At 31.7% G+C, this 25,860-nt stretch overlaps 3 protein-coding genes across 5 annotated transcripts in view; 1 reads left to right on the top strand and 2 right to left on the bottom strand.

Annotated features, from left to right (window-relative positions):
- The first annotated feature begins 1,410 nt into the window (after positions 1-1,410).
- Positions 1,411-2,944, top strand: LOC126768746 (DNA polymerase epsilon subunit 4). Its single transcript, XM_050487032.1, has 2 exons — positions 1,411-1,811; positions 2,721-2,944. The coding sequence occupies exons 1-2, from the start codon at positions 1,506-1,508 to the stop codon at positions 2,862-2,864; spliced, it is 450 nt and encodes a 149-aa protein (XP_050342989.1). The 5' UTR covers positions 1,411-1,505; the 3' UTR covers positions 2,865-2,944.
- A 698-nt stretch (positions 2,945-3,642) lies between these two features.
- Positions 3,643-15,602, bottom strand: LOC126768647 (maltase A1-like). 3 transcript variants are annotated; one of them, XM_050486874.1, is made up of 11 exons: positions 15,380-15,601; positions 6,380-6,559; positions 5,997-6,157; positions 5,764-5,889; positions 5,553-5,673; positions 5,103-5,434; positions 4,912-5,019; positions 4,547-4,798; positions 4,368-4,465; positions 4,063-4,203; positions 3,643-3,796 (listed from the first exon to the last, which is right to left on the bottom strand). In XM_050486874.1, the coding sequence occupies exons 1-11, from the start codon at positions 15,519-15,521 to the stop codon at positions 3,718-3,720; spliced, it is 1,740 nt and encodes a 579-aa protein (XP_050342831.1). In that variant the 5' UTR covers positions 15,522-15,601; the 3' UTR covers positions 3,643-3,717. The 3 variants fall into 3 exon arrangements, with proteins under 3 accessions (XP_050342831.1, XP_050342830.1, XP_050342832.1); XM_050486873.1 differs by lacking the exon at positions 15,380-15,601 and adding an exon at positions 6,964-7,193; XM_050486875.1 differs by lacking the exons at positions 3,643-3,796; positions 4,063-4,203; positions 4,368-4,465; ... (5 more) ...; positions 5,997-6,157; positions 6,380-6,559 and adding exons at positions 11,618-11,773; positions 12,050-12,190; positions 12,426-12,523; ... (5 more) ...; positions 14,046-14,206; positions 14,828-15,007 and having other exon boundaries at positions 15,380-15,602.
- Positions 15,603-20,052: 4,450 nt separating this feature from the next.
- LOC126768416 (5'-3' exoribonuclease 1) overlaps positions 20,053-25,860 on the bottom strand; it is a gene marked incomplete at its 3' end in the record, with an annotated part of 19,034 nt that continues 13,226 nt past the window's right edge. Inside the window, exons 28-31 of the mRNA XM_050486444.1 lie at positions 24,008-24,095; positions 23,617-23,700; positions 22,836-22,957; positions 20,053-20,188 (exon numbers count right to left, since the gene is read on the bottom strand). Coding sequence (XP_050342401.1) covers positions 20,053-20,188; positions 22,836-22,957; positions 23,617-23,700; positions 24,008-24,095 — 430 coding nt within the window. The remainder of the gene's footprint in view (positions 20,189-22,835; positions 22,958-23,616; positions 23,701-24,007; positions 24,096-25,860) is intronic.

The raw sequence follows: 25,860 nt of genomic DNA, 5'->3' as shown, positions 1-25,860 counted from the left end.
TTTTTGTTTTTTTTTTCGTTACCAATCCCTAATTGATTGCATTTTTAAAATACCATTCAATCAATTTTGTTCATTACATTTTTGTTAGATGTTTATATTATTAAAATGTTTGGTTTATTATTTTTTATATTTAGTTACAAGAAAATTATTTAAAAATTATAATAATATAATAATAGACCGTATTATATTAATTTAGAAATTATAAAAAAAGCTAATATTGGTCGCAATAATCTAAAATGCATTTAAAAAGAAGTTAATATATTTTTTTTACAGCAGTATAATTGTGTTTTAATGAAGTCGATCATTTGTTTACGATAGTTTCAAACTAATTATATTCACAGGATACATTATAATGACGAAGCGCGTGCGCAAACAGATTCACTATCTAATTTACTGTAATGGTAATCCAACACTACGCAGGACAAACGTGATTTCCGAGTGGTGGTCAATACCCGGGCTAAGCCGACTTCTGGCTATCTGTCAAGACGCAGTAAAAGCAAATCGCACTTTGAAATATAAATGATGGGTTAACTTTTGGTAACGCGTACCGCTAATCAATAATCAATAAGTTTTTACTAGACTAACGAGGTAGTAAATAGTTTAAACTGTGAATAAAACAGGAAATGCTTTGATTTTTTTTTAAATAACTTCATATAAACTTTTTCTCATTATTACGTACATTTCGAAGTCATTTATTTCTAGGGCCAAAGCTATTAAAGTATTAACCATAGTTTACTAAAACCGAGTCATATTAACGTTGCAGGCGCTATCTACTGTTTTATCTGCTTAATAAAATTATTCGAGGGATTCGTCGAATTTGTGGGAGCATTTAATTTTTAAATATATAAATAAACAAAACTTAAAAATGACATTTAAAAAAAATACTATATAATCTTTGAATTTTGAGTATTTTTCCATATATGTTTTTTTCACATATATTATTTCTCCCATTTTCAGCCAAATTCATATTGAGTCGAAACATATAAATCATATTAATCATATAAATAGTACATTTGTTACAGACAAAAAATTGTACATAAAATTGTCGTATTATGCCACAGCCCACAACTAGATAATATGTTTAAAATATTAGGTCCTTGACTATAAAATTCCTCTTTTAATATAGAAATGTCAATGCATATTTGTTTTTTTTATTTGAATTTTTCAACATTAATAAAACTCCAAAAATTATTATACTCACTGCACTCATTACATATTTAATGCTTTTTTATTTTTGCCTACTTTTATAAACTGGTAAAGTAAAAACACGGGTTGTCGTTGTCACATTTTAATGTGCACTTTTGGATATTTTGAAAACTTGATAGTTTGAAAAAACTTTAATGACGATGAATGACTTAAGTCAAGTCAAAGTCATCAATTATTATCTATATGTCACTTTTAAGTCTGAAGTCTCTTAAAAACGCCAAATCGCGCAATTTTTAGAATTCAATCTTTGTTATTGTAATTTTGACTCGTTCTTATTTATTTTTTAGTTATTTATAACAATGTCTGAAGATGATCATCACACCGGGTTAGACATATCAGATATAGTAGAAGACACTGATCAATTTCTTGAAAACGATTTTCACCCAACGGAAGTTACTGAATCCGAGCAAAGTATCATTCAAGATTCTGAGATTTTAAACTCCGAGAATACATTAGTTTTAGAAAAAAAACCGCAAAATGCCAATAAAATAGAAATTGTACGGTCCACAAAGCTTCCTATGGCTAGGATAAAAAATATAATGAAAATGGATCCAGACGTCAATATTGTAAACGCTGAAGCAGTTTTCTTAGTAACAAAAGCAACTGTAAGTATGAATCACTAGACTTCTAAACGTTAATTTTTCTATCTTATAATTCAAATAAATAATAATCATCAAATGATGATTGGTGAGATTATTAAACTATAATATATTAATGATTGTTTACAGAATTATTTAGTAATTTGGTCATATTGTAAGAAGTTCTAATTAATCTCATTTTAATTGCTATTTGCTATTAATAATATTATTTTAGTCGAAATAAAAGTAGAAATGAAGTAAGTCTTAATTGGTGTGTGTTTTTTTTAAATTTGATAATATGTTGTGTATTTCTAATAATAAATACATACTAAATGAATAAAATATAGAATCCATTACTGTTCCATTGCTGTAAAAATATAATCTCTCTTCTGGAGAAAGTAGCAAAATTTTCCTATATGCAGTTTTCTTTTAATGTTTCTATTCATCGCCAATCTTGATATGAATTATAAACGTAACTTACAGTAACAGCATGTTCACGTTCCACTGCTGGGCTAAGGCGTCCTCTCCCTTTTGAGGATAAGGCTAGGAGCTTATTCCACCACGCTGCTCCAATGCGGATTGGTAAAATACACATGTGGCATAATTTCTATGAAATTAGACACATGCAGGTGCTTGTCCTCACAATGTTTTCCTTCACATTCAAGCATGAGATGAATTATAAACACAAATTAAGCACATGAAAATTCAGTAGTGCTTGCCCAGGTTTGAACCCACAATAATCGGTTAAGATTCATGCGTTCTAACCACTAGGCCATCTCGGCTATTTTAAAATGTAAATGTAATGTATCTCAGCTAATTTCAAACGTAACTTATGGATGTGAAAACTAAGTGATGCTTGCCTAGATCTAAACTAGTGATCTTGGCTAGGATCCACTTGCTTTATTAAATAAACTTGTTAACAAATTAACTTTTCAGGAGATGTTCTTAGAAACTATTGCTAAAGAAACATTCACATACACAACCCAGCATAAGAGGAAAACAATAACCAAGAAAGATCTTGATGTAGTCATCAACAAAGTGGACTGCCTGTGTTTCTTAGAAGGAGCTATGGACTTTTGAAGGCCTTTGTTATATTGATACCTTAGTATATAGTGATAATTGTAAATATTTCATGAATAAATCTTTTAAGGCAAACTTTATTAATAGTATATGAATTGATTTAACAAGTTACAAGCGCTGAAAACCAATAAAATAGTTCTCCTTATGGAGTTTTGGGCATAGTAGCCAAACTCAATGCGATTTTAAATCATTGAGGCAGTTATGCTGAAAAACAATTTGAATTTTTGTTAACTGTGAATTGGTTTCTAAGAGGAAAAATAGCAGTTTTGTTGACCGATTCTGAAACTATCGCATTTTAATATTAGTTGCATACATTTTTAAAATTATTTATTACTTCACACACAGTTTCCTAAATATGTATGTACATGTTTTTAAGCAAATTAATTATGAATAAGTAACATATAGTTTTGTACACTGTGTATATACAAAATGTCTCTGAAGAATCTAAGTTTAAATATATCCTATTGCAAACTGAATTATAAATTAACTTTAAAGATCATCAACATTATGTAAACTTAGTTGTAAATTGAATACTTGGATCTAATGTTACATCAGTAAAAAAACTCCTTACATTTAATATAAACTAACTGTGCTGTCAATTAACCAGTAACATATAACAGAAAAAAATTTAATAGCGTTTTGATTTTTATCACACGCGACAATTTTTTCTCTCAAACAAATTTGGAAAAGGTCACTGGTTAATCTCTAGATTCCTCAAAATTTATAAACTTTATCATTTTAAATCTAGAATACAATTGTTTAAAAAATAAAAAATACGTCTTTTAAATATGTCATTTTAATTTGGATATTTTAAATACAATATTTTGTCAGGAAGTTGTGTGTCAGGAGTCAATTAACAGCAGTTGTCGACGGTTTGCAAAAGTAGAGCGCAGTGTGCTGATACGGGCACGTTACTCTTTGACAATGGAGTTCTGAAATAACATTATTCAAATTATATTAGTTACATAATAGTATCAAACTAAATATTATTATTTTTATCATTCATTCCTTTTTGTTAATGTTATTTGCTAAAAGATAATCAAAACCACAAATAGTTATTTGATTCCAAACTATAAAACAAAGTTTAAAATCAGGCTTTTAGCATTTAATCTATTTCAAGTAAGAGATAAAACCACACTGATGCTCTTATTAATTGAAAGTAATTAGTTCCATGCCATGACATATTTTGTAAACATACCCTTTCTCAATGGAACAGTCGACACCAGAAGCGACGACTCTCAGTTGAGCAGGTAACAAGTGCAGTGATGAGAGGTCGAGGACTTGCGCTTCATCAGAGAGGTTCACTACACCCAGCACTCCGGGAGAGCCGGGGAGTAATCTGAACACATACAAACAATAAAATTAAAGTATTACACAACTTATTAAAGCAATTTTCTTAACTATGGAATAACTTTTCGAATAATATTTTAAATGAAATCAGAAAATAGAAATTGGAGAAAAAAACTAAAACTATTTTCAATAACGCCAGTATGTCGATCTAACCTGGTGATAACTAGAATAGATTCTGACAAAGCTCTGGTGTCCAAGTCTCCTTCCCTGACTGTCGGGCTCTTCCTCACACTTACAACGTCTTTGTAAAACTGTAATTGTATTGAAAAATTGTATTACTTTATGTCACTTATTTAAAGCACATTTAAAGAGTCGATAGAATGTACTCGTACTTGGTAGTGGCTCTTTGGGTCCTTAATCTGTTCTGCCAAGTTCACACTCCTGTAGTTGTCGGCGACTGGAAGCCAAGGTTTGCCGCTGATGCTGGAAAATCCGGCGTTGCTAGAGTTGTCCCAGTGGTAGGGTGTGCGGCACGGGTCGCGGGACTTCTTGTAATAGTTGATAGGATCGTCGGTGTTGCAGGCCTGTGGATCTTTTGTATCTATCCAGCTGACCTCGCCGTCGGTCATACCGATTTCTTCACCCTTGAATAAATTGAAATAAATAACAATATTTCCAACAAGTGATATCTCACTGCGATAAATTATTTTAATTGGATTTGTCCCTAAAATCCTAAGAATTCTGTTGTTATATTTACCTGGTAGGTGATAGCGACTCCGGGCAAGAGAAGAGCTAACATGTTCATTGCGTCAACGCGGTCGACTCCTTGGCGACTGGCCATTCGGCTTTGATCGTGGTTACCATTCTAAAATCAATGCAGAATACCATTTATTATATGCGTATTATTATTATTTGTTTTTTTGCATCGAGTGATTAAATTATACTTACAACCCAGTTTGCTGTTTTCCCGCTAGGCATGTAGGTCATCCACTTGTCAATGACAGTTTTGATTTCCCAAGCGTTAGAAGAGCTGGTGATATCTCCGAGGAAACTGAAGTTGAACGGAATAGATCCATTCCTGGTGTTTGTGCCGTAGTAGCGGATCATATTGTTCAAGGTGCTGTAGGCCTCTGTCATCATGATCTTGTATTCGCCCTGTTTTGGAATGTATTCGTCCAGGAGGTCTCTCCAATTGTAAACAACTTCGTACGTTTCATCCATGTCCTGGGTGTAGATGTGATCGAGGTATTCGTAGTCGTCTGGGACAGTACCGGGGATTCCTGAAGACAAACAAAATTACATTCGTTCGTATTAAAGAATTAACCAATTCTTGTTGGTTTTACTAATAATTTCAATAATTTATTTACTAATAATAATAATCTGTTATTAGTAATATACCAGCTACAGGTTCGTCAGGATAGCGTCCTCCGTAGTTTTTCGGGTCAGCTTCATATAATCTGTTCACGGCGTCCACACGGAAACCAGAAACACCTAAATCCAGCCAGAAACGTAGAACGTTCTGAAAAGGTAAAATTATTTTGGGTCATTAGGGACCAATTGTCAATTCAATGACTGCACTTATGAAAGAAATAAAGTTAAAGAGACTTGCCTTCATTTCCTCTTGAACTATGTCGCTCCGGTAGTTAAGATCCGGCTGACCGATGACGAATTGATGCAAGTAGTACTGTCCGCGCACTTTATTGAACTCCCAAGCACTTTTACGGAAATTGCTCACCTATAAAATGATTTAAAATCTATTTACTAAAATTTTTGTTTGCCTAAATATGTTTTTTAGTCTGAAACAACTAAACAACTGAAATTCATCAATAATAAGTACTGTACCCAGTTGTTAGGAGGTTTGACTTCGCCAGTTTCAGGATCAGTGATTCCGTCGGTCCAGACAAAGTAGTCCTCGTAGCCCGGCTCCCTTCGCGCTGATCGAACAAACCAATCGCTCTCGTTGCTCGTGTGGTTAGGCACGTAATCCAAAACAACGCGAATACCTTTAAAATGTTATGATATTTAGTTTTTGGCTACATTCATTTTGTACATCAAAAGGCATTATGATTTAACAACTTATAAGTATGCAAATTTCCATTTTTTTAAAAATATATACTTTATATAAATAATTAAAAAAAACGCATCTCATAATGAACTTTTTTCTGTAGGAAAAGCAAACTATACCTAAAGCTTAAATCAGGATGATGCAATGCTATATATCTTACCCAAACTCTTGGCCACACTCATGAGTCTTTGGAAGTCTTCCATAGTTCCGTACTCGGGGGCGATTTTACGGTAGTCTGTGATGTCGTAACCGAAGTCGTACATCGGAGACAGGTAGATTGGGGATAGCCATATTGCGTCAAAGCCAGTTTCTTTCAGATACGGAAGCTTCTGAGTTATGCCTGAATAAAAATAAAAATTAAGAACACATTTATAGAATCAGTTTTTGTCTACTTTTATGATTACAGAAAATGGTCTAATATCACTCAAAAATAAATTATAATCGGATGAAAGTGTATATTAATTGACTATAACTAAAGGCCTTTTGTGTTTATTTTTCGAGATATAAATATTTTTAAGTAATAAGTATGAATAAAGATTAAAATTAGGATAAAATATTACGATTTAAAATAACTAATAGCTTAATGTGCTTAATGATATTACCAAAAGTAAGAGATGTGATAGGGATTGGAGTATATTATATTTCCGCTCAATAATAATTATTAGATAAATTCAATTTATTCAAGTTGCTATATTATGAAGAAATCAGCCACTCGTATTTAATGTATTTTTAAAAATAACTCACCATTGAGATCACCGATACCGTCACCGTTGCTGTCTTTAAAGGATCGCGGATAAATTTGGTAGATTAGAGCAGTTTTCCACCAGTCCAAGTCTACGGCCGATGCGGCGGTCGCCACAAACAACAGAAGGATCGCTACACGCATTACGTTTATGATCCAGGCGACGTGTTTAATTCTCAGCGCCGACTAAACAATAATGCTGGCAGCACCAAACTCTTCCTTTAATATAGAACTAAGATGAAGTGCCTACCTATTGATAATAATTATGAAATGTAATTTCAATTGTTTGTTTTGCAAATTGTTATTATCTCGACTCTTATAAGCGAAGTACTTCTCGTATCTTTCAAGTTAGGTAAAAACCCAATACATTATATAATGGGTAAAATTATTATAATTAAACCAATATTTTGAAACTGTGAAGACCCAGAGGCAGAGTTGTATTCCCTCTAAAGGCGCTGGTATTTATATCACGAGATTCCAATGCGTCGGCCCAGGCTTGGTAGCATTCTAACTTTCGACGTGATGTCGTTTTGCAAAAGCGATGAAACCAAGTTTTGTCTCTGATGAGTACGGGATGAAGAATTCCATGCCCTGAAGCACCACATCAACGACCGAGTCAGCAACGACATCTGGATCATCCGGCAAGAAGTACTTATTTAATATTAATACTTCAAATGACTAATTGACAAAAAAACTTTTTTAACGTTTTTCATTTGATAAATGACGAAAGTCTATTCAAAAGTTCGTTCCCTTATTCATTCCTCTTAGATAAAGATTTCTTTAAAACGTTATAATAAATATATTTTACTTTAAATAGAAGCATAAATACTGATTTCTATGTTTCTATTATTAAATATGATACTTCCTAGATAAACTTCTATTATGAGATGATTTCCAAAAACGTTTCAGCAACTGTGTTTTGCTAATAAAAGGAAGCCCAAACAAAGAATTCCATGTTTCTACCTTTCAATAATGACGAAATTCCATACAAACTTTCACCCCCAAGTTCATCTTCAAACGCTGGCTGGGACTACGGTCTTTTACTCTTTTATTCTTTATTATGAATATAATAATTGATTTATACATTTAAAATTAAAACAGTTGCTGTGAAAACAAAAATTAAAATAAAAGTATTTTCTTTGTCTATGGCTATGCAATATACAATTATCTATAATAATATGATTTATCTATTACAATGTTATTGTATGAAAAAGAAAATACTTATTAGAATATAATCTATACATATAATAAAATTGTAACGGGCCGATTTCTGTACATTAAATATATTGGAAAAAACTAATATAGCAATATAACAGTTTTTAGAATTTTTGCCTGCCTGTGTACCTTTGTACCCGCATCACGCAAAAACGCCTGTACAGAATTGAATGGGGTTTTCACCGATGTATTGCTTGAGGTCTAACTTAAAATGTAGGCTTCATTTTACCGGTGAAAAATCTTATTCAGATTGTTTTAAATTTAACATTACCCGGAGTCACGTTATATAATGAACTTAATGCTAAATTAACAGATTCTGAGGAAACTAGCGCCACACTTACATGAACAGATAAGTTAATAGTCGTGTATAGTTACTACTAAAAAAAACATTGTCTCAATCGATCTCAACCGATAACAAATACTGTTATATAATAATATCAAAACAATAATTACATTTGTTTCATCGAAAATAGGAGTCGAAAAAAAAATACAGTCATAGACGAGAGTAGAAGGACACATAAAGTTAAACAGAAATTACAAATAAGAACAAGGCGACCCTATAAATTGCTGGGTAGATTTTCTTATAGCAATATATAATTATTTATCTATACTAATATTATAAAGAGTTATAACTTGATTTTTTGTATGTTTGTTTGTAATGTATAAACTCAAACACGACTAAGCCGATTTTAATAATTCCTTTACCTACTGAAAGTTAATTATCAGTGAATAACATAGGCAATATTTTATTTAAACAAAAATTAGATATCCCTACGAAAATTACACTAATGTAACCCAAGGTATATTTTTTTTCATATAAAAATCATTATTTACGGAAGATATATGAGTAAAACTATTATCGGGGCCCTATATCAACGCAATAGAACCCAAAACAATGATCTGTTTGTCGGTTTGTCTGTGCGTTTATGAGCGCTAATCTTAGAAACGGCTTAATTGATTTTGGGTGCGGTTTTCACTATTATGGCAAACTTCACTTAAAATTTAAAAAAATTTAGTGTTTGTTTAATTTCAATCCGCTTATAAATAAAAAAGTTATATCAATTTAAAGAATCTCGTCGAACATTTATTCGATAAAATGCTATAAAATAACTGTTCAGTTGAATTGATTGAAACTTTAGCTACCTATTACTGATAGTCTGTAAAATGATGATGATTGAATGTTTATAGGAACAAAACAACGTTAAGAAATGGACAGTTTCAGAAATTTAGAAACTTCCAATGTAAGTTGAGCTCAGATCAATATGATCAATAATATTAAATATTGTTCTGTTTATGCTTGAAACAAGGACCTGGTAAACTTCTGTCTGTATTCGTTTGTAATATATTTTGCTAGGTTATGGTAGTAGCTTATTAAAAAAAGCTGTACATAATACGGAAAAATGTAACAATATATGTAATACACAGTACTTTTGTTTTTCGGTAGTATATATTTGACTAACTATTGCCCGCGGTTTCGCTTTAATAGTTAAATATAGGTAAAGGATAAATGTTTGTATGGAAGTCTGTAATTTTAAAGTAAGAAGCATGAATCATTCTGATTAAAAAAACTATATTACCTCGTTTTTTTTATCAATGAACTTACAGTGATGAAAAAACGCTGTATTCGCGTTTTTATAAGCATGTCATTAATTTATAGTATACAGTTTTTTATATTTTGTACTTTTGCAGTACTTTTTATAGCTTTGACATATTTCAACAAGTAGTTGAGTGCTTAAAAATACTCATACTTAAGTAGTCGCTTTCGGTTTGTAAATAACTTAGTAAGTTAAAGTTTATAGCTTAGATGGGTATTTCGTTCCGTCGCGGCATATATTTTTTTCTCATTGTTTTGTTAACTTTATGCTTAATCGGTTAGTTGATAATAAGATTTTTTTTAAATACACAGTAAATACCTTTCAGTTTTAAAAGGACACAATTATTTTTATAATTTTCAACTTGATAATTTAATAAGATATATCATATTGTCTACACTTAAATTATACACCTGTGACCTACAATATCTGCTATTACATAAAACATTACATTTACCTAGTTACTTAAGTATTTTTCATAATCCGATATTTATTTAAAAATTTATATAAAATCGCCAATGATCAAAATTTTATTAAACGTCCATAAATTCACTAATTATATTATTTGCACACAAGCATTCCTTTACATTTTTTTAAATTTAACAAACGAGGCATTATGAACTTTTTCTGGGATCCTGTTGTAGAACCGTATACATTGCCCAACAAAAGAGTTACTGACTCTATGGAGTCGAGTAATAGGAGTAATTAGTTTTTGTTTGTTGTTTATACCAATGTATGAGTATCACATTCTCTCACAAGATCGTTAATGTTTATCCGTATGTACATGATACATGACATTACACAATCTCTCTTCTAATTAATTAATCTTCTAATTCTCAATACGAGAAGCAAAAGTTAATATTTTAATCTCTATGTGTCTTAGAGATTCTTTAGCTCCTAAGTTATAGATTGCACGAATAGACCTCTTCTGCAGCACTAATATCGTATTGATAGCGGCAGCATTACCTTACAGTATAATGCCAACAACATCGTCAACAACAAGTCTTATTTTCTTAACCGCAAAGGCAGCTGAGCTTAGTCTACTCGCCAATCCGTTAATATGGAGTAATATGCGTTAATATCCGATAATATGCCATTACAATTTGGTATCAACAGTAAGGCCAAAAAATGCAGTTTATTTAACTGGATTCATCGCCTTCTCATTGATAAGTATTATATTAGTTTTACTTAGTAGTATATTAGTTTTTACTTTTTCACATTTGGTGTGCTAAATTACATTTTTTCATTGTTTAATATAAGATTATTGACACTCAACCAATATGCTATATCAGAGATAGCATTGTTTAACCCCGTCATACTGTACCTACTTGTCTTCATTCAATTTTAAAAACTAAAGATGTATAATCGGCAAACAATACTATATCATGTTTGTTCCCTACAAGATAGGGCTCGTCATTGATGTATATTCTCTCCCTCTCTCTTCCATTTGTATGTACCATGTTTACTTAGTGGAAGGTCTTTGTGCAGTTCGTCTGGGTATCTATCCAGACACCTACCATCCACTTATCACATATTCTATCATCAAACAGCAATAATTATTTGCTGCCAGTGTATGGTACATCTCTCAGTTAAGCGGAAATCTACTAATATATAACGATTACGATACGTTCCTGATTCAATTAAAATTCAAATATTCTTTATTTATTCGGATCGGAACCAAAACGATATGATGTTAACATATACCGTTGTGTCAAACCCAAACTTAATTGTTAGCTTTATTGCCAATAGTCTGTAATTAAATTAAAGAATAGGAAAACAGATATACGGCAATGATCACGCTTCGATCATTTTAAGTACAGAATGAAATGGTTTAACAAATAAAAAAATCTTTCTTTTTAATATATCATTTTAATTTGGATATTTTAAATACAATATTTTGTCAGGAAGTTGTGTGTCAGGAGTCAATTAACAGCAGTTGTCGACGGTTTGCAAAAGTAGAGCGCAGTGTGCAGATACGGGCACGTTACTCTTCGACAAAGGAGTTCTGAAATAACATTATTAAATTATATTAGTTAAATAATAGTATCAAACAAAATATTACATTTTTTATCTCTTATTTCTTTTTGTTAATTTAATTTGCTAGAAGATTATTAAAACCACAAACAGTTCTTCGATTCTAAACAATAAAATAAGATTTAAAATCATTAAATCTATTTCAAGCAAGAGATATAAATCATATAGTATCGCAAATATGCTTTTTTTCTGCAAAATTCGCATTCATCGAAAGTAATTAATTCCATGACATATTTTGTAAACATACCCTTTCTCAATGGAACAGTTGACGCCAGAAGCGACGACTCTCAGTTGAGCAGGCAACAAGTGCAGTGACGAGAGCTCGAGAACTTGCGCTTCATCAGAGAGGTTCACTACACCCAGCACTCCGGTAGAGCCGGGGAGTAATCTGAATACATACAAACAATAAAATTAATCGTGTTATACAACTATAAATAAAGCAATTTTTATAAAATATGGAATAATAATAATTCGATGCAGTAATCGATCGATCGAGTAAATGAAATTGGGAAAAAAACTAAAATAACTTTAATAACGCCAATATATTTTAAATGAAATCAGAAAATAGAAATTGGAGAAAAAAACTAAAACTATTTTCAATAACGCCAGTATGTCGATCTAACCTGGTGATAACTAGAATAGATTCTGACAAAGCTCTGGTGTCCAAGTCTCCTTCCCTGACTGTCGGGCTCTTCCTCACACTTACAACGTCTTTGTAAAACTGTAATTGTATTGAAAAATTGTATTACTTTATGTCACTTATTTAAAGCACATTTAAAGAGTCGATAGAATGTACTCGTACTTGGTAGTGGCTCTTTGGGTCCTTAATCTGTTCTGCCAAGTTCACACTCCTGTAGTTGTCGGCCACTGGAAGCCAAGGTTTGCCGCTGATGCTGGAAAATCCGGCGTTGCTAGAGTTGTCCCAGTGGTAGGGTGTGCGGCACGGGTCGCGGGACTTCTTGTAATAGTTGATAGGATCGTCGGTGTTGCAGGCCTGTGGATCTTTTGTATCTATCCAGCTGACCTCGCCGTCGGTCATACCGATTTCTTCACCCTTGAATAAATTGAAATAAATAACAATATTTCCAACAAGTGATATCTCACTGCGATAAATTATTTTAATTGGATTTGGTCCCTAAAATCCTAAGAATTCTGTTGTTATATTTACCTGGTAGGTGATAGCCACTCCGGGCAAGAGAAGAGCTAACATGTTCATTGCGTCAACGCGGTCGACTCCTTGGCGACTGGCCATTCGGCTTTGATCGTGGTTACCATTCTAAAATCAATGCAGAATATCATTTATTATATGCGTATTATTATCATTTGTTTTTTGCATCGAGTGATTAAATTATACTTACAACCCAGTTTGCTGTTTTCCCGCTAGGCATGTAGGTCATCCACTTGTCAATGACAGTTTTTATTTCCCAAGCGTTAGAAGAGCTGGTGATATCTCCGAGGAAACTGAAGTTGAACGGAATAGATCCATTCCTGGTGTTTGTGCCGTAGTAGCGGATCATATTGTTCAAGGTGCTGTAGGCCTCTGTCATCATGATCTTGTATTCGCCCTGTTTTGGAATGTATTCGTCCAGGAGGTCTCTCCAATTGTAAACAACTTTGTACGTTTCATCCATGTCCTGGGTGTAGATGTGATCGAGGTATTCGTAGTCGTCTGGGACAGTACCGGGGATTCCTGAAGACATACAAAATTACATTCGTTCGTATTAAAGAATTAACCAATTCTTGTTGGTTTTACTAATAAGTAATTTTATTTACTAATAATAATAATCTGTTATTAGTAATATACCAGCTACAGGTTCGTCAGGATAGCGTCCTCCGTAGTTTTTCGGGTCAGCTTCGTACAATTTGTTCACGGCGTCTACACGGAAACCAGAAACACCCAAATCCAGCCAGAAACGTAGAACGTTCTGAAAAGGTAAAATTATTTTGGGTCACTAATGTCAATTCAATGACTGCATTTATTAAAGAGATAAAAGTTAAAGAGACGTGCCTTCATTTCCTCTTGAACTCTGTCGCTACGATAGTTGAGATCCGGCTGACCGATGACGAATTGATGCAAGTAGTACTGTCCGCGCACTTTATTGAACTCCCAAGCACTTTTACGGAAATGGCTCACCTATAAAATGATTTAAAATCTATTTACTAAAAATCATGTTCGTTTGTAAATGTGTTTTTTAGTCTGAAACAACTAAACAACTGAAATTCATCGATTATAAGTACTGTACCCAGTTGTTAGGAGGCTTGACATCACCAGTCTCAGGATCAGTGACTCCGTCGGTCCAGATATAGTAGTCCTCGTAGCCGGGCTCTCTTCGCGCTGATCGAACAAACCAATCGCTCTCGTTGCTCGTGTGGTTAGGCACATAATCCAACACAACGCGAATACCTTTAAAATGTACCAATTTGTCATTGTGTCACCGATCAAAAATGGTATAAGACTGTGTTTTAAATAATTTCTAATACCAATTTATTGTGTATATTTGTTGTAATGACATTAAAACTGATGTCTTTTGTAAAAATAATAATTGGGCACAGGCAATTATTTTGATTTATCTGTAATGAGCAAGTTGTGTAAACATTTCCAAGGAGTGTGAACTACGCAGGCGTCGCAATCATATGAGCTGATTACGGATAATGGTTCTGAAGAATAATTATTGTTCCATTGTAACTGCAGCGGTAAATAATTGCGATCATGTTTATTTAAATATATTCATTTTAAAATATAAAAAATACAATTCAATAATTTTGTGAGTGGATTATTTTAATAAAAATTAATGATGGCTCTGCGGCCATCTCTAATCCAGATAAATTTTTAACTTAACATTTCAAACATCAAATCTGTTTACTACATTTATTTAGTTTTCGTTTTAACAGTACGAACAGCAGTCTATACTTAAAGCTTAAATCAGGATGATGCAAATCTGAAATTTAGTGTATTTAACATAACAGAAATTATGACATTTCTGTTTTTAATTACATTAAAATAAATCAATACTATATATCTTACCCAAACTCTTGGCCACACTCATGAGTCTTTGGAAGTCTTCCATTGTTCCGTACTCGGGGGCGATTTCACGGTAATCTGTGATGTCGTAACCGAAGTCGTACATCGGAGACAGGTAGATTGGGGATAGCCATATTGCGTCAAAGCCAGTTTCTTTCAGATACGGAAGCTTCTGAGTTATGCCTGAATAAAATTAGTGATTTAATAAAAAATAAAGAAAGTATAAAATCGTTTCTGTCTATTTATATGATTAGAGAAAATATTGGAAATTCTCTTAAAAATAAACCATAATTGGACGACTACATATATCAATGGTCAATTTCAATATTGTTTGAAGAAAAAAAAAAGAAATAACGGTATAAAAATTACGATTTAAAATAACGTATAGCTTAACTTACTTAAATATATTTGATACCAAACGTAAGAGAAGTGATAGGGATTTAAGTATATTATATTCTGCACAATAATAGTTATTAGTTAAATAATTTATCCAAGTCGCTTTTTTATAAAGAAATACTCGCTCGTTTTGAATATCCTATAAAAAAAATAACTCACCATTGAGATCACCGATACCGTCACCGTTGCTGTCTTTAAAGGATCGCGGATAAATTTGGTAGATTAGAGCAGTTTTCCACCAGTCCAAGTCTACGGCCGATGCGGCGGTCGCCACAAACAACAGAAGGATCGCTACATGCATTACGATTAGGATCCAGGCGACGTGTTTAATTCTCAGCGCCGACTTAACAATAACGCCGGCAGAACTTAAGACTTCTTTTAATATAGAACTAAGATGAAGTGCCTACCTATATATGATAATTATTAAAAGCAATTTAAATTGTTTGTTTTGCATATTGTTATTATCTCGACTCATACGAGCGAAATACTTCTCGTATCTTTCAAGTTAGGTAAAAACCCAATGCGTACTTTAAGTATAACAACTATGAATATAACTTCAAATTGGTGATGAATATGACTTCAAATTAGTTTTTTGATTGCAAGATTTTTTAAACCCGTTTGTACCTATGTTTTATTGTGTCCTGACCTTTAATGTGACAATTTGGGGTAAAGCATATTTCTTTCAACGATTCTCTCACAAGCTGGCTTTGTTATCCGATATTTAAGTATAAAAAACGGTGAAGTACTACGATCGTGGAGTTTTTTCAAATCTCGCGATAAATATGGTTCTACGTACATTTGTAACCGACGCCCGCAAAATAAGAACTTTATTTTACTCATGTAAAGTCGTTTGTGTCACCATGTTTTAGTGCGAAGAGTTCGCATAACAATACAAACATCAACATAATAAGGACTGAAATATCTTGGCTTAGCAAAGCATTGACAATTTAAGCACTCATTTATAAATTTTTTTACTTGCTCGAAGTAGCTGCTAGTACACTAACTTACAAGTAATTTTGGTAGAGATTGGGAATACTGAACAAAACAACAGAACCCGCTCTTATCAATTTTGGATTGTAAATTTTTCATTGAGTCACGAAAAATTATATTATTGATATAAATAATGTAGTTAAGTCATTAAGAAATATGTGCTTTAAAAAAAGGAGCCACTGTTACTTGTTAACTTTTTTTTAACAAAAATTAATTTTTTATCTTACAAATATATTTCATAAAAAATCAATAAAAAACATGAGAAATATGCTACATTTTGTACTAAAGCTAACGACTTTTATCAAAGTCAAAAATCTTTATTCAATATAGAAGCGTTACACTTGCTTATTGATTGTCATAAATCTACCACCGGTTCGGAAATAAACACCTCAGACCTGAGAAGAACCGGCGAAAGAAACTCAGCGGTTTTTTTTTATATCTCATCCTTTACAAGAAGTACAATGCATATACAACACTAGCCAAATTATATATACCTTTTTTAATTTGAGATAACCCGGAGGCGATCGTTTCATTCTCAGGGTGTGCAATCATTTAAAAAGTCATGGGATGTGTAATATCCTTTAGCACACAAGCGTTCCTTAACATCACATATACTTCACACATATACATCACATAGCTATAATACTAGACTGAAATGAAACACTTTTTTGGAAATTCATTTTATTTAAGTAACATCATGCCTGAAAACAAGTTTTAAAAATAATTATTGTACATACACGATGAAAAATTTGATTTTTTTTAAATATAAGTCATATGGAGATCGTAACCCAACGAGTACGTTTGAAGTTTTAAAAATACAATATTATCGCTTTAAAGAAATTCCAGAAAAAAATAGACCACGAACGAGGAAATTGTCTTTGTCAAAGCCATAAAACAAAATATACACTTAACAATATTCCTATAAGAGGAAACTTATTATCGTACACAACAAAGTCAATATTTTTTATGTCAACGCGATGATATAATCAGATATATACCTCTCAACATAAATCCTAATGTAACATGGTAAATTCACGAGGAAATTCCACAAATTGAAGACAATGATTAAGTAATGGCAATAAAGATACTTGATTTGAAAATTTTATTTACTAAATAAAAATGTATATAGCGTTTTTCAATTATCACTTTCGAAAAAAAAACCTTTCGTATTGTAACCAATAAAAAATATAAGTTTTATGATTTTTATTAGTTACAATACGGTTACGATGTGGTTAGAATAAGTCTTAGGTAATGACTACAAACTTTAAGAAATATATTTTTAATCTCATATTGTTTAAAATAGTCGTAACCTAACAATTCAAATATGATTTTACATTTTTATTATTAACTTGATAGAAGTTTAACAGTTTTTTGTGAAGTAAAAAAATGTACAGATTTATCGTTTTTTTTCATGTATATGAATAACAAAAATACACTAACATATTTGAATGAGAAAAAATAATAATTCTACCTATTATTTGTCGACTGGCATACAAATTAAAAAAAAAATCTTTTTTTTTTTTTACAAAAACAAGATTAATTTCTAATGTCATAAAATAGTATGTCAAATCAGCACAATAAATTTTAAAACTTGCAAAAAAACTTCGTTTTTTTTTTGACCGAGCTACATCTAATTAAATCGAATATCTATATACCGTAGAAAAATTTGTACCGTTTGATGTACACCATTGATTTGTACTCAAAACATAGTATGTAGTATCTCTACAGAAACGTCACAGAAAATTTGGTCGAAAATAGTACACAATCTACAAAAATAGTTCAGTTCGCTAACATGCATTATATATTATATTAAATATAACGTACGGAATGGACATCAACTAACATCAATACGTGATGTAATATTCGTAATTGTTATGTAAAAATTCATAAACACGTAATCGTTATTATCTAATTGTACGGAAAGTTACCGTGTTTTATGAATTCATTTAATTTTTTGGAATATGTACTTTAAGTTTATGACAATACGGTTGATATAGCAGGATATCTATTTAATATATGGTTGACGCTAATTGAAAGAAATTGCATTGAATATTGATAACGTGGAGCAAAGGTCCGAGGTCAATTACTAATAAAAAGTTATTTAATTTGATAAGTATGTCACGATGCGTCCAGAGTTAGCTCACTCATCGGCAGCAGATGCGCCCGTACAATCATTGATTTAAATAATAATAATATAGAATCGTTAAACTTATGATATACTATATAAGCACCAATAGCTCAACGATAGAGGCCATCCAACGATATCAAAGTCACAGATTCCATTGTTAATCCCTTAGGGTATTTACGTCTACTTATTAAAAAAAGTTAGGAACTTACTTTATAAAATGCTCGGCACCCGTTTCGAACACAAGTACCTGATTTATTTAAGACAATACAAACTTAGAGAAGCAACAAATATTTTACAAAAATCGCATACATTGTCTTAAGGAAACAAATGACTTGATTGAATGATTTAAAAAAAAAAAAATTCGATACAATACATTCAAATATAAACACGAAGACAAACGGCCTTGCTTATAAACGTTGTTTAGCGCATTATTAGTTAAACGATTATTTGTCTCCTTCTTTCGACTGTCAAATCAATAATGATAGAAAGAGAGAAATCAATGTAACTAAACAGCCGACAAGCAAAGTTTATAAGGCTGAAAGAGTTTAGCAGTTCGTTATTACACGTACAGAATTTTTAATTACTCAACTGAATACTGAGTAATAAGGAACTCGGATAAACTTACATTCACACTGAACAATCACTCTTCTAACATTTTAACCACTTATCATTAGTAATCTACATTATTCACAGCATTCGGAGATGTTGCCGTGACATTAGATAAAAATCTTGAGATGAAAATTTTTAAAAACTAATCTAAATCTAAAAATAACGTCATTATTACAAATAAATATAATAATTAATTCTTAACAATTTTCATCTCGATCGGTGATAATTCGATTTAACTATGTAAAATTATAATATTCAAATTCACTACCTACTCATAAAGCTTCGTCTCCACTAAAGGATTATTGGTGACATTTGTGTTGTCAACACTCGTTGGCGACAAAATTTTCTGTATTTACTTTATTTTATCACCAAAAATGGTTACAATGTAATGTAACTTCTGCTCTGTTATCTTTCTGTGTAATTGCAAACTGTCGTAAATACAGAAATTGCCAACCATTTCAGTGGAGATGCACCAAAATGCAGATTCTTGTAGACATATATTTATTAAAATATGTATATTTTATTAAAAACATTAAAATAACGAAGAGTATTTATTACTCAGTCCATCTGGAAGGGAAGGTTCGCCGCTATTCTCGGTTTCTTCTTTTTTTGAGGTTTCGATGAGGTTTGTTGGAGCGGAACCTTGGAAAATAAAGACAAACTTTAAATTATTATTATATATATATGTACATTTAAAAAAATGTTATTTGAATAATATTTGCAAATGTATCTGTGTATGTATAAGCTGGTGCAGCCTATCTGTTCAATAAAACGATGGCATTCGATTAAATATCTTTGGGAGGAGGAAACTGATATTGTCTTCGCAAGCGCCGTTTGCGGCGACCGTTACGACTAAGGCAAGTACAACGAAGACTGAAAAAATGAACAGGCTTTTTTTTCAGAAATCGAGCAGCGTCGACTTTTTCACTTCGATGTCTACTGAGAAGTTCCTATCGGTCACCCATCGAACCGGAGCCAAGCAACTCGAACAAAAGAATGTTTAGAAGCGAGTGCAACTCACAGGCGCGGCGGGCGCGGAGGGCGCGGCGGGCGCGGAGGGCGCGGCTGGCGCGGAGGGCGCGGCGGGCGCGGAGGACGCGGCGGGCGCGGCGGGCGCGGCGGGCGCGGAGGACGCCGCGGGCGCGGAGGATGCCGCGGGCGCGGCGGGCGCTGCGAGAAGCAGAGCGGGGGGCGCGGGGGGGCCCGCGCTCGAGCCGCTCGCACCCGGCGCGCGGCGCGGCCTGCGTTCGATTTTTGAAATATTTTATTCTAGCTACTCATTCTAGTTTTAAGTAAGTAATGCGAGTGTTTTTGGAGACCTCGGGCTCGGTTTACGCTTTTTTTTTTGGTCGCGACGATGATATAGTTCCACGTCAAAAATTTGACGACTAAAAGACCACGGGATTTCCACGTTTTGGTTAAAAAAAAAACGATCTTCCATAAAAAAGACCTCTATTTAAACGATTAGAGGGTGATTTTTCAAAAATACTATCATTACTGTTTTATTATATTATACAATTTTATAATATTATTAAGAAGAAAAAAAACAACAACATGCAACCAGAAAATAATAAAACATAAATTTCGATGTTTCCAAATATGTCAAAAATTAGTTCACTATTTTTATAAAATGAAAAATAAATTTATGTCGTTTTTGTTTACGACATAAGCTATATATACGAATAACATATTAAATGTAAAAAATATTATGTGAGACCAATAAAATAAGTTACGCCAATTTATTTTAAAAATGTTGTCTTTCTTTACATTGCAATATTGTATACTCTATTCCAATGGAAGTAGGAAAGAAGGTAAATAAATAACTTTGACCTTAAATTGACATGACATTTGAATTAGACTAGTGAGGAGGAAATTATTGAATGAGTGGGTTAATGAATGAATGATAAAGTAAGGAACGATATATTTTATTCGTTTTAAGCGTAATATATATAAAATTTGTAATAGATATAATATGTTATATGGATTGCAGGTAAAATAAAAATAAAAACATTCATTAAACAAAAATTTTGATTCAGTTTCTAAGCTCTCAACATTTATGATAAATTTTCAAACGTCGTATCAAGGATTCCATATATTTTTTTTAATTTTTATAATATTACTACTACTTTTATAACATGCACAACTTAAAAAGAGGCAATTATTTTTAATCACAGAAACACTCATTTTTTTTATTTGAATAGATTTTATTTTCTTTTCAATCTAGATTATATTCCCAACATAAATAAAAATAAACATTAATTTATGTTTTAATAATAAAGTATAATTTTCAAGAAATCTTATGTGACGTAGTATTTTATAATACTAAGACTTCGATTAAATTACATTTTTAATATCTTTCAAAGAAAAGTCTAATTTTATATTTTGTCCAAAATGACTGAATAACATATATTTAATTAAAATTAACAACTTATCTTTATTTTAAATTGAAATAATAATGTTCAATAAGCTTAGTCCGTGTTGAAGGCAAAACAAAAGTCAGTTGGCAAAAGCAAAAGGCCGTAAATACAAAATCCGTTTCAATCACAGTCCGTTTAAACAAAGTCAGGTCGTAAAAAAAACTTTTGATAATTCCGAATAATCCATGCACATGATACGAAAGATCAGAGACGAATGTTTTACTTTTGTATTATTTTCAAAACTATATATTTATAATAAAAAATAACATCTTTATCGAATGTCTCGTAACTTACTTTATTTTTTACAAATTTTCATATTTCATATTGTATACAAATTAATAAACAAATATCTATTTTAAATAATCTAAAATTTGTGACAAAACTAAAATAAAGTATTTTTTATCTGTATAAATTCATTCTTTCTCCATTCGTTTAGTACACGTCCTTGGTCGAGACCTTAATATTAATTGTCAGTACATCGAAAAATGGCGTCATTAATGTCGGCAAAACTGTTTTCGGAACTTTGGAAGTAAAATTAAAGTGGATTTAAGTAGTTAAGTGAAATATTGCTATATTACAAATAAAGATATATTAACCAATAACTGTTTATAATGCATTAAATAGCAGAGTTATCAGCATGTCACTTGGAATATTTATAATTACGGTTTGTTTTTATTGTTTACTATTTTCATTGAAATACGAGTATAGGTATTGTACACACAGGCACCATACAACACAAGAGACTATTATTCAGTATATCTTGAAGATGTTTTTAATCGCTAAAATGATATGATAACAATTTTCTTTAAATTATCGGTAATACGTCAGGGCAATTAAGTAAAACTTTAATCTAATCAAGTGTTTATACTTTAAAGCGTTTAGGAACTACTCGAGTATCTTTAGCTAATTTTGGGTTGACATTTGTTTAAAAATGTTAAGTAAAATAAATATTATAAAAAAAGAAAGAAGCTAATTTTAAAAATATTTTTAATTATAGCACCACTTAGTTTTGTACTTAGGACTTCTGAGTTTTTTGTTCGAAAAGGTAAAGGAAAAGTTTTCTGTACTTTTAAAAATATACAATTTATTTATACGACGATTTTGTGCAAAATAAATTTGCTGTTTGGCAATATAATAATTAAGTAAGTGGTGTTACCATGTAACAGAAATTGAAGATTTTTCTTATTTTTATTTTATGATAACACTGTTTGTGTTCCATGTGTTATATTGATATAACACCCACACTCAACAGATAAGTAGAATTTCAAAACATTAATTTAGCACTAGTAATAATATACAACATTGTAAATAATCGGAATTCAAGAAACTCTAAGACGTTTATTATTTTATATTTAAGAATAAATATGTTAAATTAAAAATTATATAATCATAAAAAATCGTACTTAATGGTAGAAGTCATAAATATATATCAACAATGTTGATTACAAAGAAATTAAAAAAAAAAACTCACCGTTGACCCGTCTGCACTTGCAGTGGTACGAATGGGTTGCTCAATTTATCCGCGTTGTTTGTGCTCTGAATAGCTCTAACATTGAAAACGGATTGACTTGGTGTCGGGATCTTTTTCATGTTCTGTTGATAATAATTGCAAAGTAACAAACAATACTTTTAACGTAACTTGTAATATAACTTAAACAACGTTTGTTCCGGTCCAGTGTTTACTATATCTAAGTTTATAGAAAACGTAGATTGACGAGTACAAGAAAATATGTTTAAAATATAAAAATAAAAATTTAAGGCGTGCTAATGAAAAACAATCAGTACTGGTGGTAGGGCTTTGTGCAAGTTCATCTGGGTAGGTACCACTCACTCATCAGATATTCTATCGCAAAACAGCAGTACTTGGTATTGTTGTGTTCCGATTTGAAAAGTGAGTGAGCCAGTGTAATTACAGGCACAAGGGACATAACATCTTAGTTCCCAAGGTTGGTAAGTCATCGGCGATGTAAGCGACGGTTAACATTTCTTACAATGCCAATGTCTATGGGCGTTGGTGGCCACTTACCAACCAGGTGGCCCATTTGCTCGTCCGCCTCCCTATACTAAAAAAAAAAAAATATTATCATTTAATCAAATTACTATTTTACTGTATTTATACATTGCATGACATATGGACGCATCACCAAAAACCTTGATTATCAATATATTTTTTAATACAAATATTTAAAAAAAAAATGTAAACTATGTTTAAAATAAAGCTCGATGAATATCAGTATACAAGTATGCGAGACCTGCGGGGCGGGCGGCTGCGTCCAGGCGGGCGGCGGCAGGTGCACGGGGAACACGCTTTCCGGCACGAAGTTCGGGAACGGCGGCTAGGAGGTAGAGTTTTATTTACCTTCGTTCAAGTCTAAGTAACACTCGATATCTATATTTATACTTCTGAAGAGAGAAATCGAGTCTTATTCCCATATCTCTAAAGTCTAAATTAATGCAGCAACATTTATAACCCATGTTAAAGAAATTAAGTAAACTTTATTAAAAATATCTATATACAGACAAGTTAAAGTTAAATAAAAGCTTTTAAAAATGAGTCTTTGAATAGAAGCCTTGAATACTCCATCAAAGATGGCAAAGATTATCTTAAAATCTGCGTAATTTAAAATTACTCTTTAAACTTACCTTGTACGAAGACTTAGTCCACTCCTTGTACGGCTGAGGCTGAGGTCGATTATATGAGTTATCTTTACGCCAATTCTGTTGCTGTGGTCTGTACAGGAAAAATATTTAGTCATTAGAATTCCGCGCGAAAGGACATTTATTATCTGTTCTACGTGTTTTTAGGATCAGCTTTAATGGATAAGCCTTAATGAAATGGGCCGTATGACCACCACGTCCATTATTTTTGAATTATATAAATTTATGCTACAAGCTAAGTTATAGTACTCTAGACTTCTAGAGTATGAGCGTAAGCTGGTGTACCGATGGAAGAATAATTGAGTTTTAAAATGATTCACTCTAATAATTCAGATTGTATGCACTAACTTCTAACATATAATAAATTTTTGTGCCATGATTTTTGATTAGACAAACGCAATTTATAATGTGAAACGAAAATACATCGTTGCGTGTAATACTTTCGGATGCCAGTCAAAACATAAGATGTGCGCAGTCAATTTTTTATTCTAAAGAAAATATTTTATTTAATTTCCTTTCCATTAAGAAAATGCATGATTGCATATTTAGCTTTTATAGTTATTATTGATATTTTTATTGATATTGGCGTTTTGATGCAAATCCCATTTTTATTATCTTTTTAATTTCAGATAAAAAAAAAATCATCATTAGACATTGTCACATTAAAAATATAAACTGACCTTGTTCCAACTTTGAGCATTTACATGTAGACGTATTATAATTTCTTACATTAAAATAATTTTTATTGACCATTTTTTATTTAAAATATGAATCCGAATGGGTAATAAGGCCACTTGAAGTTACTACCAATCCATTGACAATGGCTTTGGGTAAAAAATATATTAACAAATCACACCGTTAATGCGTCACAACAAATAAAAACTAAATCTCCTATATGTACACCTGGTATCTCATTTGCTCGCCTTGTATATTAAATATAAAAGTTATGATTGGGAAGTATCGTCGACCCAGACGGGTATACATATAGTCCTACCAACAAGTTACTAATTTACCTGTACGCTACCAATTTTAAAATATTAAGTTATAAATATGCAGATTAATAATATAAGATATTAAATACAAACTTATTGTTAATATATGAGTTTTATAAAATAATTATAGTTATATATATACATATATTTTTTAAATGTATAGGCTAGCGCTTGACTGTTATCACACCTGATGGAAAGTGCCTATTCACTCTAGACTTGCAAGGTACCCACATTGTAGGTGGTGAGGAAAACGGAGGTCGGGAGGGTATTTCAGACCTTGGCGGTGCGTATCAGAAACGAGGAATATATATATATATATGTAATATATATGTGAAACCATCACAAAATGTAAAATGAGTTCAAATCAAAGACATTTGATTTGATTTGAAGAGTGTATTATGGCATTGGATATAAATTACCTAAAAAAAATATATGTATATACATATTTTTTTTATTTCCGGTCAAGCAGTTGATTCATTTTCTAGACATATCTTCTACAAATAAAAACTTTTAAATAAAAAGCGGGAATATTCAAACAAACCATGTTTCCATTACTTCTTACCCAGAAAACAAATTCCAGAACGGATGATTAATGCTGCATGAAACATTACTATTCTTTTATTAATAATGTCTACACTTTTATTGTATGTATACAATAAAAGATTCTTATAGATTTTTTTTTTATGGAATGTCTTGTGCAAGTTAAATTGTAAATTTTTTCTATTATAATTTCAATCTTAACCGATGCTTGCAGGTTCACAGTAAGGCAAGCATATCTGTATTTAAGAAAAACATAAACATAAAGGAAAACATAATGAGGAAATGTCATGTGTCAAGGAAATGAAT

Source organism: Nymphalis io, chromosome 5 (assembly GCF_905147045.1).
Source record: "Nymphalis io chromosome 5, ilAglIoxx1.1, whole genome shotgun sequence".
Lineage (NCBI taxonomy): Eukaryota > Metazoa > Arthropoda > Insecta > Lepidoptera > Nymphalidae > Nymphalis > Nymphalis io.
Note: the sequence above shows the minus strand (reverse complement) of the source record. Positions and strands in the feature narration are given on the sequence as shown.